The sequence below is a fragment of the Enhydra lutris genome, unplaced genomic scaffold (genome assembly GCF_002288905.1).
Source record: "Enhydra lutris kenyoni isolate GAN:26980312 unplaced genomic scaffold, ASM228890v2 scaffoldscaffold4, whole genome shotgun sequence".
Lineage (NCBI taxonomy): Eukaryota > Metazoa > Chordata > Mammalia > Carnivora > Mustelidae > Enhydra > Enhydra lutris.
This window is the reverse complement of record NW_019154088.1, coordinates 13,065,133-13,081,040: the sequence shown is the minus strand read 5'-3', so window position 1 is coordinate 13,081,040 and position 15,908 is coordinate 13,065,133. Positions and strand designations below refer to the sequence as shown.

General features: G+C 45.8%; 1 protein-coding gene across 2 annotated transcripts in view; it reads left to right on the top strand.

Annotated features, from left to right (window-relative positions):
- LOC111140645 (SPG11, spatacsin vesicle trafficking associated) overlaps nucleotides 1-15,908 on the top strand; it is an 84,846-nt gene that overhangs the window by 68,036 nt on the left and 902 nt on the right. Inside the window, exons 29-39 of one of the 2 annotated variants that reach the window (XM_022492844.1) lie at nucleotides 1,194-1,408; nucleotides 1,856-2,606; nucleotides 8,957-9,096; nucleotides 9,989-10,187; nucleotides 10,605-10,742; nucleotides 11,657-11,790; nucleotides 12,410-12,517; nucleotides 13,982-14,150; nucleotides 14,579-14,667; nucleotides 14,827-14,982; nucleotides 15,677-15,828. In XM_022492844.1, coding sequence (XP_022348552.1) covers nucleotides 1,194-1,408; nucleotides 1,856-2,606; nucleotides 8,957-9,096; nucleotides 9,989-10,187; nucleotides 10,605-10,742; nucleotides 11,657-11,790; nucleotides 12,410-12,517; nucleotides 13,982-14,150; nucleotides 14,579-14,667; nucleotides 14,827-14,982; nucleotides 15,677-15,828 — 2,251 coding nt within the window. The remainder of the gene's footprint in view (nucleotides 1-1,193; nucleotides 1,409-1,855; nucleotides 2,607-8,956; nucleotides 9,097-9,988; nucleotides 10,188-10,604; nucleotides 10,743-11,656; nucleotides 11,791-12,409; nucleotides 12,518-13,981; nucleotides 14,151-14,578; nucleotides 14,668-14,826; nucleotides 14,983-15,676; nucleotides 15,829-15,908) is intronic. The other variant, XM_022492845.1, reaches the window with a different exon arrangement.

Below are 15,908 nucleotides of genomic sequence, written 5' to 3'. Positions count from 1 at the left end.
GGGTATCTCCCTGTCCCCAGAACTACCTAAATCAGACCACAGCCCAGCAGGTGCCACTGGGAATAGGCTCCTACAGAATGTTTTCATGCCTGTCCTTGGTTTCGGCTCAGGTCGTGATCTCAGGATCATGGCATTGAGCCCCAGATCAGGCTCTGTGCTCAGCACGGACTCTGCTTAAGACTCTTTCTGCCCCTCCACCTTGCTCCATGCTCTTGCTCTTCAATTAATAGATAAATCTTTAGGGACGCCTGGGTGGCTCAGTCATTAACCATCTGCCTTCGGCTCAGGTCATGATCCTGGGGTCCTGGGATCGAGCCCTGAATCGGGCTCCCTGCTCCTCAGAGAGTCTGCTTCTCCCTCTGCCTGCCACTCCCCCTGTTTGTGTTCCCTCTGTCACTGTGTCTCTCTCTGTCAAATAAAAAATAAAATCTAAAAAATAAATAAATATTAAAAACAACAAAAAAAAAACCCACAAAAAGAACAACAACAACTCAGCTGGGTCTCCCTGGTTTAAGTAGTTGTCCAAAGGAGCAAGTGATGCTCCATTCAGAATATAAGGAGACTTGGCTGTTGGCCAGCTGCAGTTTCAGCTGTCCTACCAGTTCTGTGTCTTTTTTTTTTTTTTTTAAGATTTTATTTATTTATTTGACAGAGCGAAGAGAGCATAAGCAGGGAGAGGAACACAGAGAGGGGGAAGCAGGCTCCCCACTGAGCAGGGAGCCCGATATTGGCCTCGATCCCAGGACCCTGGGATCTTGACCTGAGCTGAAAGCAGATGCTTAACCATCTGAGCCACCCAGGCGCCCCGGTTCTGTGTCTTAATTCACATGATGTCTGCACTGAATGAGCAAGTAAACAATCATAAAAATAAATGTGTTCAACGTTGGAGAAAAATTCAGAAAGTGGTGGGGTTGGCCTGAATGAATGACCAGATCTTCGCAACCACATAACAGGACTACCGACTCCCCACCCTGAGTATAAAGGCAGCTGTGTAGATGGAGTCCCTACGTGAATCTTGCAAGTTCTTACTATATAGGAGATGGCTTATGGCTTCATCTGCTAGCCAGCCAGAGTATAAAAATCGTTTTTTGTGTTTTCTTTTACTCACATTATTGTGTTAAACATAGATACTTTCACTCTGATAGCAGCATTTTACTGATAAAATGTTTTATACCCTCTTCTCTTTGGCACAGGTCCAGATGTGAAGAAGCTCTGTGTCCTTAGCCAAATTTTAAAGGACACATCCATAGCCATTAATCATGTAATTATTAGCAGCTACAGCCTTGAGAATTTCCAGCACGAATGTAAATCTATTTTGGAAAAACTGGAGACAGAGGGACGGTTTGCTTTGGCCAGAAGAGTAGCAGAATTAGCAGAACTACCTGTGGACAACTTGGTTATTGAAGAGGTATCATTAGTCTTTTAAGTTATTTGAAATCTTAGCTTTTTGATCTAGCGTTAAACAGAATCAGATGAGATAAGTGATTTATAGGAGAGGCTTGTTTACTTTGGATACACACATGACTTTCAGAAATGGATGAGCCCTGGGATGCCCATTAGTGTAGAATGTGTGCTTGAAACCAAGGTTAGCTTACAGGATGTGCTACCACTCTTATGCTTTGAATAGAATTAAATATGGGATGGCTTCGTCTTGAACCCCCTTCAATTAGATAAATGTAGAATTGCTTTTCATAGTTTAACTTTCCAGATAAAATATCCAGGATTATCTGTAGCTGAGTCTCATGTTCTTGGACTTGATGTGGCTTTGACTAGTACGGCCTACCGAGGGAGCATTAGCATTTCTGATATTTCTTTATCCAGGAGGGGCTAAAAAGTGTTTTGTTAAATTTCACAGATAACACAGGAAATGCAAACCTTACAGCACACCGACCAGTGGGACCTGAAACAAGCAAGAATTGACTTCTGGACAAAGTGTCATGAGAATTTTAAGAAAAATGCCATTTCAAGCAGAGCAGCTGCTTCCTTTTTCTCAGCTCAGGCCCAGGTGGCCCCTGAGGCCCCAGGGGAGGAGGGACCGCCCGGCCTGGAGGAGCGCCGTCTGCTGCTCACACTGGCGGCTCACTGGCTTGCTCAGGAGGCTCCAGGGCCTGAGGATGAGCTGGAGGAGCTGGAGAAGCAGATCTGGCGCTGCCGCATTGCCCAGCATGCCCTCAGAGAGAAACAGGAGGACCCAGAGCCCAGGTTTCCTCAGCACATCTCAACTAGTGGGGAGCCGTCCTTTGATAGTGTAGCCCACAAGTTTTCATTCTCCATGTTGGCTGCTCTGAACACAGCAAAATATTTAGAACTTAGTGGCCTTCCACGCAAAGAGACTTGTGAGAGCAGACTGGATTGGAAGGAGCAGGAGTCCCTTAACTCTCTGATTGGGCGCCTACTGGATGATGGCTGTGTCCATGAAGCAAGTAGAGTGTGTCGGTATTTTCATTTCTACAACCAAGATGTCACCTTGGTGTTGCACTGCAGAGCACTGGCTGCAGGGGAAGCTAGTATGGACGGCCTGCACCCAGAGATCCATGCTGTCCTACAAAGCACCCAGCGGCTTGAGGAAGAAGAACCTGGCACTCCACTAAGAAAAGTCCAAAGCAGTAAGTGAAGGAGGGCAAACAGCCCTGAGTCCCGAACAGAGCTGTGGGCACTCTTTCCCGGAAGGAAATGGTTCCTTTTGGCATACTGGTTGAACAAGCCAACGGTAATCCATAAACTAGGTAGTTAACTTGTCAGTGAAATAGAAACTTAAGTCTTTTAACTAGCTGTGTATCCAAGTTGGAAGGAATCTACTTGACTTGTAGCTAGTTCTTTGAAATTTATTCTATACCATTAGTCGTGTTTCTAATTGTACATTGATGGTATATAGAAATATACTGATTTTTGTCTTACTCTTGTATCCTATGACCTTGCTAAACTTGCTTATCCTAGGGGTTTTCTTATAGATTCCTTAGTATTTTCTACAGACAATACTATCTGTGAATAGAGATGGTTTTATATCTTCCTTTCCAACCCAAATGCGTATTATTTCTTTGTCTCCCTTTATTGCCCTGGCTAGGACTTCTGGTATGACATTGGATAGGAATGGTAAGAGCAGATATACTTGCCTTGTTACAGATTTTAGGTAGAGAGCATTCAGTCTTTTCTTTCTTTCTTTCTTTCTTTTTTTTTTAAAGATTTTATTTATTTATTTGACAGGCAGAGATCACAAGTAGGCGGAGAGGCAGGCAGAGAGAGAGGAGGAAGCAGGCTCCCTGCTGAGCAGAGAGCATGATGCGGGGCTCGATCCCAGGCCCCTGAGATCATGACCTGAGCCGAAGGCAGAGGCTTTAACCCACTGAGCCACCCAGGCACCCCCAGTCTTTTCTTTTTTTAATTCAAGTATGATTAACAAACAGTATAGTTTCAGGTGTACAGTGTGATTCAACATGTTTAAACATTACTCATTGCTCATCAGGATAAGTGGAATCTTAATGGCCTTCACCAGTTTCATCCATCCCTGCACCCACCTCTCCTCTGGTAACCACCAGTTTGTTCTGTATAGTTAAGAGTATTTTTTGTCTCTTTTTTTCTTTGTTCATTTGTTTCTTGAATCCCATGTATTAGTGAAATTATACGGTCTTTCTTTTTCTGACTGACTTCTTAGCATTATACCCTCTAAATCCATTCATATTATTGCAAATGGCAAGATTTCATTCTTTCTTATGGCTGAGTAGTATTTCAGTGTGTGTGTGTGTGTGTGTGTGTGTGTGTACCCACATACATACACCACATCTTCTTTATCCATTCATCTATGAATAGACACTTGGGTTGGTTCCATATCCTGATTATTATAAATAATGCTGCAGCAAACATGGGGTGCATATATCTTTTTGAATTAATGCTTTTGTGTTCTTTGGGTAAATACCCAGTAGTGGAATTACTGGATCATAGGGTAGATCTATTTTTAATTTTTTGAGAAACCTCCATACTGTCTTCCACAGTGGTTGCACCAGCTGAGATTCCCACCAGAAGTGCACAAGGATTCCTTTTCCTCACCAACACTTGTTATTTCTTGTGTTTTTTTTTGTTTGTTTTTGTTTTTAATTTTAGCCATTCTGACAGGTATAAAGTGATATCTCATTTTGGTTTTGATTTGCATTTCCCCAATGATGAGGTATGTTGAGCATCTTTTCATGTGTCTTTTGGCCAACTGTATGTCTTTGGAAAAACGTCTATTCATGTCTTATATTTTTTTAGTTGGATTATTTGTGGGGTTTTTGGTGTTGAGTTATAGAATTTCTGTATGTATTAACCCCTTATCAGCTACGTATTTGCAAATATCTTGTCCCATTCGGTAGTCTGTATTTTGTTTTGTTGATGGTTTCATTTGCTGCGTAAAAGCTTTTTATTTTAGTGTCGTCTCAATAGTTTAATTTTGCTTTTTCTCCCTTGCCTGAGGAGACATGTAGAAAAATGTTCCTACAGCTGTCAGAGAGATTGCCTATGTTTTCTTCTAAGAATTTTATGGTTTCAGGTCTCACATTTAGATCTCAAATCCATTGTGAATTTTGCGTGTGTGTGTGTGGTGTAAGAAAGGATCCAGTTTCATTCTTATCCATGTAGCTGTCCAGTTTTCCCAGCACCATTTGTTAAAGAGACTGTCTTTGAAAGCATTCAGTCTTTCATAGTTAAGTTTGATATTAGCTATAGGTTTTGTTTTGTTTTTTTTTAAGATTTTATTTATTTACTTGACAGATAGAGATCACAAGTAGGTGGAGTCGCAGGCAGAGAGAGGGGGGGGGAAGCAGGCTCCCTGCCAAGCAGAAAGCCCGACATGGGGCTCGATCCCAGAACCCTGGGATCATGACCCGAGCGGAAGTCAGAGGCCCCAACCCACTGAACCACCCAGGAGCCCCAGCTATAGGTTTTTTGAAGATAATCTTTGTCATGTTGAGGAAGTTCCCTTCTATCACTAGTTTGTGAGAGTCTTTTTATCATGAATCAATATTGAATTTTGTCATTTTTTTCTGCATCTATTGATATGATTACATGGGGTTTTTTCTTTAGACTATTGATTACACTAGGTAGATTACATTAATCTTAAAATATTAAACGAGCTTTGCCTTCCCAAGATAAATCCCACTTAGTCATAGTGCATTACAACTTTTAGATACATTATTATAATCAGTTTTCTACTTTGAAAATATTTACATTTATATTCATGAGGAATATTGACCTCTACTTTTTTGGGGGGTACGCTTTGTCTGGTTTATGTATCTGGGTAATGCTGGTTTCATGAGTTGGAAAGCACACCTTCCTCTTCTGTTTTGTTTTTCTCCCCCTTTGGAAGACATTGTAATGGAATTGGTGTTAGTTCCTCTTCAGATGGTCAGTAGAATTTACTAGTAAAACCATCTGAACCTGGAGACTTATGCTTTGGAAGATTTTTTTTTTTTTTTATAAATAACTTTTTAAAAAGATTTTATCTATTTATTTGACAGAGGTCACAAGTAGGCAGAGAGGCAGACAGAAGAAGGGAAGCAGGCTCCCTGCTGAGCAGAGAGAGAGCCTGGTGCAGGGCTCAATCCCAGGACCCTGGGATCATGACCTGAGCCGGAGGCAGAGTCTTTAACCCACTGAGCCACCCATGTGCCCCACTTTGGAAGACTTTAAACTACAAATTTAATTTCTTTCTTAGTTATACAACTAATTAGGTTATCTTTTTCACCTTTGAAGAGTTTGTGGTTTTTGAAGAAACATTTTTTCCTGCCTTTGGGTTATTTGAACATTTTTTAGTCTTCCATTTTAATTTATTCTAATTTTGACTATGTAGCTTTGCATAGGTTTTTCATTGGTTGGTTTGTGGATTACATTAAACATTTTTTACAGTGTACTTAAAATCAGTATTTTACTACGTCAGCTGGAATGTAGAAACCTTACCACCTATAAAGTCACTTCTTTGCCTTTATGTCTTACTTTTCTTTTCTTTTTTTTTTTTTTTTTTGAGAGCACATGCACCTGTGTACAAGCTGTGGGCGGGGGGGCGCGGAGGGAGGGGCAGAGAATCTCAAGCAGACTCTGAGCCGAGGTAGGAGAATCTGAGAGGGGCCTTGATCTCACAACCCTGAGATCAACCCTGAGATCTCACAACCCTGAGCTGAAACCTAGAGTCCCCATCGCTTAGCCAACTGAGCCACCCAGGCGCCCCTACTTGTCTTATTATATTACATCTACATAACATTGAAATCCCCATAAAACAGTGCTAGAATTTTTACTTTCAACCAAAAACATATTTTTAAAAACTCAAGAGGAGAATAATTATATTTACTCAGATATTTACAATTTTTTTGCTCTTCCTTCATTCCTATTGTTCCAAGTTTCCTTCTAGTTTCTCTTCCCTCTGTCTGAAGGACTTCCTTTAGTGATTCTCCTTTAGTGATTCTAGTTGTCTGCTAGTTAACACATTCTCTTAGTTTTTCTTCATTGTTTAGCTTCATCTGAGAATGTCTATTTCACCTTCATTCCTGGAGGATGATTTTTGCTGGATAGAGAAAATTCATAATTTTTTTTCAGTGCTTAAAAATATTGTACAACTTTTGATCTCCATGGTATCTGATGAATAATCTGCAGTCATTTGAATTATTCCCCTATGGATAATGCATTTTTCTCTGGTTGCTTTCAAGATTTTTTTTCTATGTTTAATCTTCAGCAGTTTGATTTTACATGAGGGGCATGTATTTCTTTGAGTTTATCCTGTTTGGGGTTCACTGAACGTTCTTGAATGTTTGCATTTATATGTTTCATCAAATTTAAGTAGTTTTCAGACATTGTTTTCAAATACTTTTTCAGCACCATACTCGTAGTCTTTCCCCTCTGGGACGCCAGTGACGCAAATCACAGAACTCTTGTTTCTCCTGTCTTACAAGTCCTTTAGACTTTACTCTTTTTTTTTTTTTTTTTTCCCCGACTTTTTTTTTTCTCTTTCTTGTTCAGATTGGAAATTTTTTTCCCCAGATTGGATAATTTCTGTTTGTCCATCTTCAGTTTCAGTGACTCTTTCCTCTGGTATTTGCATGCTGCTGTTGAGTTTATTTCTGTGATTTTAAAATTTCAGTTATTTTTCACTTCCAAAATTTCCTTTTCTTCTTTGTACCTTCTGTTTCTTTGAGACTTGTTGTTTTTCAGTCTCTCAAGAACATTTATAATTGTTGTAACAGTTTGTATAATAGCTGCTTTAAACTATCAGGTAACTTCAATGTTTATGTCATTTTATTTATTTTTTAAGATTTTGTTTATTTATTTGATAGGGAGAGACACAGTAAGAAGGAAACACAGGCAGGGGGAGTGGGTGAGTGAGAAGCAGGCTTCCTGCTGAGCAAGGAGCCCGAATCATGACCCGATCTGAAGGCAGAGGCCCAATGACTGAGCCACCCAGGCGCCCCCATCTATGTCATTTTAGTACTAGGTGTCATCTGTTGATTGTCTTTTCTCCTATGAATTGAGGTTTTCCTGCAGAATTTTTGTATGTTGAGTGATTTTGAGTTGCATCCTGGACATTTTGGAAAGTATGTTATGAGATTCTGGGTCTTGTTTAAATCTTACGAGGAGTGGTGATTTTTTAAAATTTTTAATCTTTCCAAAAATTTTCAGCAGATAATTGACCTCGTTAGGTTTGGGCTACAAGTTCCAACCCACTTTCTTTTGCCTGTGGTTCTACTATCAGTTGGGCTTCCAGCCATTTTGTGGTGCTGTTCATATCCGTGGTGTGTATATGCGGCATCCTGGGGTCACTCCTCAGCCTGGGGGGTGGTCTGTGAATTCAGCTCTCAGGGTCTTGCTATGCTGACAAGGAGCAGATCTCCAGATACAAAGCCCAGGAGTGAGCCCTAGAATTGATAAACAGCTTTATTGTGTGGCTTTCTGAATCTCTCTCCCAGGTATTGCTCCCTGAGGCTTCCCTTTGTCGTCTTATGGCCCAAAGCTGGAGTTCTAGCTCCCTCGTTCTGTTAGCATGCCCCTGACCACACCTGTATCCTGGGCCAGCAGACAGGAGGATAAAGCGAAAGGAAACACGGGTTCACTTCATCGTCTGGGGCCCAGAGCAGCCGAATCTAAAAATAAGGTTCAGCTCTGAGTTTGGGATCTTAGCAGCTGCTGCTGCAGCCCCTCCTACCACAGCCCCGGGGCTGCTGGGCAGCGGAGAGGAGAAAGCCTGTAGGAGCTCCCTCTCCTGCTCCCTGACTGCGATTGTGGTGTGCGTGCTCTCTCTCTCTCTGCCAGAGTTAGCGCTTAGTTTTGGGTTTCAGGCAGCATTGCATTTTTCCCTAATAGGAACACTTTCTCAAATTAAGACCATTTTCTTCTGTTTTCAGCTAAGAGCTCTTTTTGTTTCTTTTGAAAAATCTGGAATGGATTTTAATTTTTTTATCATGCCTTTCAGGCTTCTATCCAGATGAGCCTTGGTTTTTGTGATGGGCATTTTGGAAAGACTCTCCTGGATCTGTGGGAGATTGATGTGGGGAGGCACAGCCGGCAGCAGGACCCGATAGCAGCCTCTCACACTCAGGGTCATGAAGACTGTAAGGGAGCCTGTGACCGGGGACGTGTTTTGGAGACACAGTCAGCTAGACCTACCTGGTGACTTACGTGATATTAGAGGAAAGGGGGAGGGTGTGTGGAAGAGAGTTTAGCAGACATCTTTGGTGATGATCTAGTGTTTTCATTAGGTGGTTTGGAGTCTAATAGCCTGTGAGGCCTTCAAAGGATCCCAGGCTGGGATTTCCTCGAAGACGTTGATGAAATAAGCTCAAGTGGGGTTTGGGCCCAGTCAGAAGTGGTCCCAGACCCAGGAAGAGTCACGGGGGTGCAATGGAGGAAGCTGTGAACGGGGAGGTAGTGTCATGGGAGTTGGGGGGAGGCCTCTACTTGGCAGCTTAAAGCCCCTCCTCAGACTTGTATCTGCTCCCAGCTTCGAGTTTGGATAGTCAGTCATTTGTGATGCTGCCCCCCAGTGATGAAGTGGTGACTAATCTGGAAACTCTGACAAGCAAATGCCTCCATGGGAAGAACTACTGCCGGCAGGTCCTGTGTCTGTATGAACTTGCCAAGGTACATGCTCCAGGGGTAGGGCGGGGGGGAGGGGAGCAGGAAGTTGGAGGTAGATTTTGGATGCTGCCAACTTGGCCTTTCACATGATAATCATGATGTGGGAGCAGATGACTCATCGGGATGTTGGCCCCTGTAAACGCATCCCTGGGAATACGGGGCAGATGCCAGGCCAAGTGCCGGGCCTTTTGAGTCCTGGCTGTGGCCCATCCAGCCAGAGCGAGGGTAAGGCATTCCACACCTCTGGGTTCCTGGTTCTCCATCTGTACATGACCTAACCCTGAAGGTCCCTTCTGGCCCTGATATCTTGGTTAGTTTCAGGATTGTTGGGGGATTTCCACGGGGGAGAACCCAAAATAAGTTGGTAAAATACAACAAAATGGAATGTGAGGACTATAAAAACAGGAACCCAAGCAGCCGAGAATTGTCTGTGACTTTGTGCTGATTGAGGGGCAAAAATAATACACTCTAAGAAGCGGAAGAGCACAAGGGACACAATGCCAAGCACTAAAGCCCTTCTTTGGAAGGGCTTCTCTGGAGATGGAGGGTTTTGCTACTGCTGTGGGAAGAGTAGAAGGCGGCCTCTTGCCTTTTTATCCAACTTTCTTGCATGTCATAACATTTAGAAAGCTCAGTGTTCAACAAGATGTAAGTCACCTGATGGCTTCTGAAGACAAGCCTTTCTTTCTCTTGCTTGGCTTCGGCTCATTGGTGAAGTGAAAGAAAGGGCTAGAAAACGGTGTTGGCTGCTTCTGAGGTTTCTGCTTGGGGGGCAGGATCTCTAAGCTCAGCAAATCATAGAGTTAGCCCATGTGGGGTTTCAGAAAGAGCTGCCTTTTGCTAGGCTTTTCCTGGCTCCTAACAGGAACTTTGACCAACTTTGGCTTCCTCTCAGGAGTTGGGCTGTTCCTACACAGACGTGGCTGCTCAGGATGGTGAGGCCATGCTCCGGGCAATCTTGGCCTCTCGGCAGCCGGACCGATGCAGGCGCGCCCAGGCTTTCATCAGCACCCAGGGCCTCGAGCCAGATACCGTGGCTGAACTTGTGGCTGAAGAGGTGACCCGGGAGCTACTGACCCCATCAGAGGGAACAGGTACCCCACCCGACAGGCCTCCCCAGGCCCTGAGAGCACATTCTCAAGTCCCAGCAGTAAGGACGTGGGTGCTCCGCCCCTATGCCTCCCACACACTGCCCTCTGACGTTGGGAGGTTGCACTTGCCAGGAGAACACGTGGCATTTATGTTGTTGCTTTTCGTGGATTGTTTTAGGATTAATGCTTAGAGTAGCCATGCCCTTCTCTGAGCTGGTGAACTACTGCTGACCTGTGAGGGGACACCAGGCTGAGGAATGTGAGCTCAGCAGAGCAGGGTGCTGCCCTGGGGGCTCCTTTGGCGTCCCCTTCCAGTGCCCAGGCCTGGGCAGAGTGGGCCTCTTAGCCGGGGACTCTGACTTTGCTCTCAGCTTGCAAGGTTAAAGCTGCACATTTTTCCCCATCTTTCTCTACGTACAGGACAGAAGCAGATGTTCGCTCCAGCAGAGGAAAGCCAGACGTTTCTTCAGCTGACCACTCTGTGTCAAGATCGCACGTTGGTAGGCATGAAGTTGTTGGACAAGATTTCCTCCGTTCCCCACGGGGAACTGTCTTGCAGTAAGTTCTTGGCTGTTTTCTTCTATGTTGGAGGCCCAGGGAGGTCTCCAAGAAGTCTCCTGGCGTTAGCCTTTCCAAAACACTGTTTGGATCCTTGTTGCTGCTCTGGATCCCCACCCCTCCAGCATGGTGTGTAAGTTCTTAGTGGAGAGCCAGCAGTTCACTGAAGAAAATGTAGAAAAACATACATGGAAAAGCAGCCCCAACTGAGAAAGTGCACAAGAGGGCAACCTGGTGACATTTGGCAGTTAGCTTCCTCTTCCTCTTCCATCACCCCACACAGCAGAGATCACCATCCTCACTTTTGAAGGAAACTGAAGCTGAGAGAGATTGAGGAACTTGTAATTGTTATGTGGCAGAGGGACCCAGACAGTGACCGCGAAGCCTGCTGGCTTTCTACAAGTCTGTAGTTCATTCTAGGCAGTCAGTAGTATGTGTCCCTCTGATCTTCTGTGTGAGTCTGTAGGCTTCTGTTTTTCAAAAATGGCATGTGTAGACTGTTTATAATTACCTTATGAACATGTTGTCACTAACATCTTTCCATGATAGTATTCTTCTATATCCTTCTTATGGGTTACATGGTATTTCTCATAGGATTAAAAATGTTTATACTCTAATTCCGGACCTTTAGTTGGCTTCCAGTTTTCTGCTGTTCAGACACTGGGACAGGCATCCTTATGGGCAAGTTTATATGCCCATCCATGATTATTTCCCTAAGATAAATTCCTGATTCCAGAGTATACCCATTTTTAAAGTTTTATATGTCTATTGTCAAATTTTACTCCAAAGCTGGTGAGGTCAAGGATCTCAGAGGACCGGTGAGGGGCCTGCTTCCGAAGGGCTGTCCGTATAGGCCCCTTCCCCATCCTGCCCAGGTTCATAGCCTTGTCTTAACCATCGCCTCATGTCCCCAGCTGCGGAGCTGCTGATCCTGGCCCATCACTGCTTCACGCTCACATGCCACATGGAGGGGATCATCCGGGTCCTGCAAGCTGCCCGGCTGCTCACGGACAAACACTTGGCCCCCAGTGAGGAGTACGGGCTGATGGTATGAAGCCCCTGACCCCCTGCCCTCCTTTCTGAGGAAAGTTTTGAGAGAATGGATAGGCTGGCAGCCGGTCCAGAGCTGGTGAGGTCTTAGGGCAGGTGCCCATCTGGATATGACTCCCTCACTGGGGGCTGGCTGGGCGGCTCAGCCCTCTGCTCCAGGTTAGGACTGCTGTCACAGTCAGAGACTGTTCCAGAAGAGCAGCCCTCAGAAGGATCCCTGCCATGCTCCAGGGCTGGCCCACCCCTTGCCAGGGCAGTTAGTTTTTCTAGAGGGCTGAGTCAGCTGTATTTCCCCCCAAAACAAGATTTGCATTCTGTCTGAAGTAAGCTGACGACTCACGCCCCTGGTGGCATGTCAGCGCTTACAGTCACGTGTACACAAAGCAAAGGCGGCAATGGCCCCTGGTGTCCCAGTGACCGGCCTTTCTGAATCCTCCAGAGGAGGCCCCCTGTTGGGTCCACAGGAAGGGAAGAGGGAGTGAAGAACAGCGGCCTGGCATGAGCCCTTCTGCTCCCCTGGAGCTTGGCATCTGGAAGCAGCTGCACTGGAGGGGAGTAGTGGGCTGGCTGAGAGAGCTCCAGCTGCTGCTGACACAGTCGGCCCTTGCCCTTCCCAGGTGCGCCTCCTCACTGGCATCGGAAGGTACAACGAGATGACCTACATATTTGACCTTTTGCATAAAAAGCACTACTTCGAAGTACTGATGAGGAAGAAGTTGGATCCGGTAGGTGTACGGTACTTTGAGCTCCGGGATGGTATATACTATTGACATTTACGAGTCTCAGACTTGTCAGGAATAATCCTAACCAGGGTGGAGCCCTCCATCTGGAGGGAGGGAATGAACTTCCTAGGACACGCACTGCAGCCTGTAGCTTCAGGTTGGCTTCAGGCCAGGTAGCGATTACGCCGACGGACATTAAGTAACAGACAAAATGAGTTTGTGCACTGCCACCTCAGCCTCGGTCACCTGTCTGAACCCTGGCTCTGGCGGGGCAAGAACCACTTCAGTGAGCTCAGTGGAAATGGATTAAGCAGCTCAGAAGTGGAGAGTTTTGGGGGGGGACCATGAGAAAGCCTTAGGAAGTGAATGCCGAGGCCTGGCCCTGGAAGGCTGCAGAGTGATTTGTGGTGATGACCCAGAGGAGGCTTGGAAGCCAAGGGTGGACATGCCAGGCCTTCAGGCTGTCTGTAGCATGCTCTGTGACATCTGGTGTGTCACAGAGCTTCTGTTTCCAAGTCATTCATTTGGCTGATTCATTGCTTAGCCTGTTGTACCTCTGAAGACTTAAAAACCGAGGTACATTTTTTGCTTCCGGGAACGTGGGCTCAAGCCCAGAGGGACTAAAGAGATGAAGTAGAAAGTCTCCCCAGTACTGGGCTAGTTTCAGGACAACCCAGTCCCACTGTCAGGAGAGGAGCGAGTTCTGGACCTACGCACACTTTCAGGATACCCCAGAGAGTTTTCAGGATTGTTTTTGAGGTATTTTCATTTCTGCATGTAAATATTCTTTTAGTAACTTTTTTTCTGATTACAAAAGTAATGCCTATTCAGTGTAAAGACACTTGGAAAACAGCACACCACAGAAAAAAGCCCTCTGTTGTCTATTGACCATCTGGAGACAGCCACTGCTAACAATTTGGTTTAGGCCCTTTATCTGCACAGGTACCACAAACATAGATACATACATATTTACATAGTTTCAGCAAAACTTTACTAATGCTGTGTAGATATGAAAGAGCTGGCTTTTCTCACTTAATAAGCATGTCATGAATATCTTCCAAATCACCACTGGTTTTAAGGGCTACATGGTATTCTCCTAGCCCTTGTTTTGGACGTCTGGATGATTTCTGATTGTCTGCTATTAGATATCTTTGTTACGTGCATCTCAGCACTTCTTTCTGCTTATTCCTTAAGGGGTCGATTCCTAGACGTGGCTTGCTGGAGTAATGCGCACGTGCACATCTTTTAGGCCCTCCCTTCCACCTGTTTTACCATTCACATTCTCACCAGCAAAGAGGACGTGCCTGTTTTCTTATACTCGGGGCAGCATCAACTTCTGTGTTCAGTTTTGGTTATCTTCTTTTTGGGGAGAGTTTCTAAGGAACTTTCTGAACCAGGGGACTCAGCTGGTCACGCCTGCCTTGCAGTCACTGGTTGACCCCGGCACTCCTGTTTTTTCCTGGGCAGAGTGGCACCCTGAAGACGGCCCTCCTGGACTACATCAAACGTTGCCGCCCTGGGGACAGTGAGAAGCACAACATGATTGCTCTGTGCTTCAGCATGTGTCGGGAGATCGGGGAGAACCACGAGGCGGCTGCCTGCATCCAACTGAAATTGATCGAGTCCCAGCCCTGGGGTGAGCACAAGTCACAGCAGTGCTCCCGGGCCAGTGCCGCGCCCCAGCCCAGGTTCTAAGGGCTGAGGAGGGGCTGGAGACCAGGAGACCACTCTCCACTGTGGCTGCTCATAGCCACTTGTGGAGCAGGCGGGAGGCAGAATGGGATGTGGACGGCATCAGCCCCGTCTGCAGTCTGTGCAGCTGGGGTGTCCTCAGTCAAGAAGCAGTGTGTCTGCTGAGGCCATGCAAGCCTGCCTTGATATTTGAGAACTGGAGGAGGCCTACCAGTGTGTGCACACCGGCCCGGTAGCCTTTACCCGAGCAAGCTGTACCTGCCTCCCTGTGCGAGCGGGGGCGGGGACGTTTCCAGTCCAGCCCACATCACTGACTGGGATGGGAGCAGCCTTGGGAGTCACACACCTGGTGGGTTTCCTTCTCTATTGCAGAGGACAGCCTCAAGGACGGGCAGCACCTGAAGCTGCTGCTGCTGAAAGCCCTGACCCTGATGCTGGACGCGGCGGAGAGTTACGCCAAGGTAACAGCAGATCCTATTCCATTGCGGCCTTAGGATACAATTTTGTCCCTGGGCTTTTCCAAGTAAAGGGGTAGACTGGGGGCAGAAGTTCAGTTGCTGGAAGAATCACAGGGGAGATGGCAATTTCTTATCTATGCCTACTCTACCTTTGTTCCTCAGGACTCCTGTGTGCGACAGGCCCTGCACTGTCACCGGCTCACTAAGTTGATAACACTGCAGATTCACTTTCTGAACACGGGCCAGAACACGATGCTCATCAACCTGGGCCGCCACCGGCTGATGGACTGTCTCATGGCTCTACCTCGGTTCTACCAGGTGAGCAAGGAAGGGAAACCTAGCCAGCATCCTCTCCTGCTGTCTCTCTCCCGGGGCCCATAGGTTGAGTGACTTGCCTGAGGCATCAAGGCTAGTGACAAAACCAGGGCAGTTCTAAGCTTTTAACTTGAACTGTCTGATAAATCAGATTCCATGGCAGTGTTAATTAGTATATTGTTTGGGCAGAGGTTGGAGGATGCTGAGGCAGCGCGGTCTCTTTTCCTGCTCTATGAGGCCAGGGACAGGGAGACAGCCTTGCTGCTCACACAGCTGGGGCTGGAGCAGACCTGCTGGCGGGCCGAGCATCTCCCAGCCCCACTGTTTCTAGGATGGTGCACCAGGGGTAGCAGGAGTCAGGGCTTTTGGGAGGCTGGCATTTAGCCCTTGAATGAGAAATGGTTACCAGAGAATCAGCCCTTCCCCTGTTCCTTACACAGTTGCGTTAGGGGGAAAAATACTGTTTCTCAGCAGTTTTTATTAATGCATTGTGAAGATTAACACTGCAAGATGGGGTTTAAGGGCAGAGAAATGTGGAACATCAAAATTTTCCCCAAGGCAAATACATAGACCCTATCAGCATAATTGGTGATGGCCACACTCACTGCGAATGCACAGTACTGTGTTCTAGAACAGCTTGCCTTCAGTTTTATATCAAATAGGGCCTTAATGGTATCTTCCCCTCTATCCTTTTAAGGCTTCTATTGTGGCCGAGGCCTATGACTTTGTTCCCGATTGGGCAGAAATCCTCTACCAACGAGTGATTCTTAAAGGAGAATTTAATTACCTGGAAGAATTTAAGCAGCAAAGATTATTAAGATCTAGTATATTTGAAGAGATTTCCAAAAAGTAAGTATTAAAATGCCTCTGCTTTGAGTAAGGCATGGGTAAGAACTTTATGGCTAAATAGAACATGCCTATAGATACCT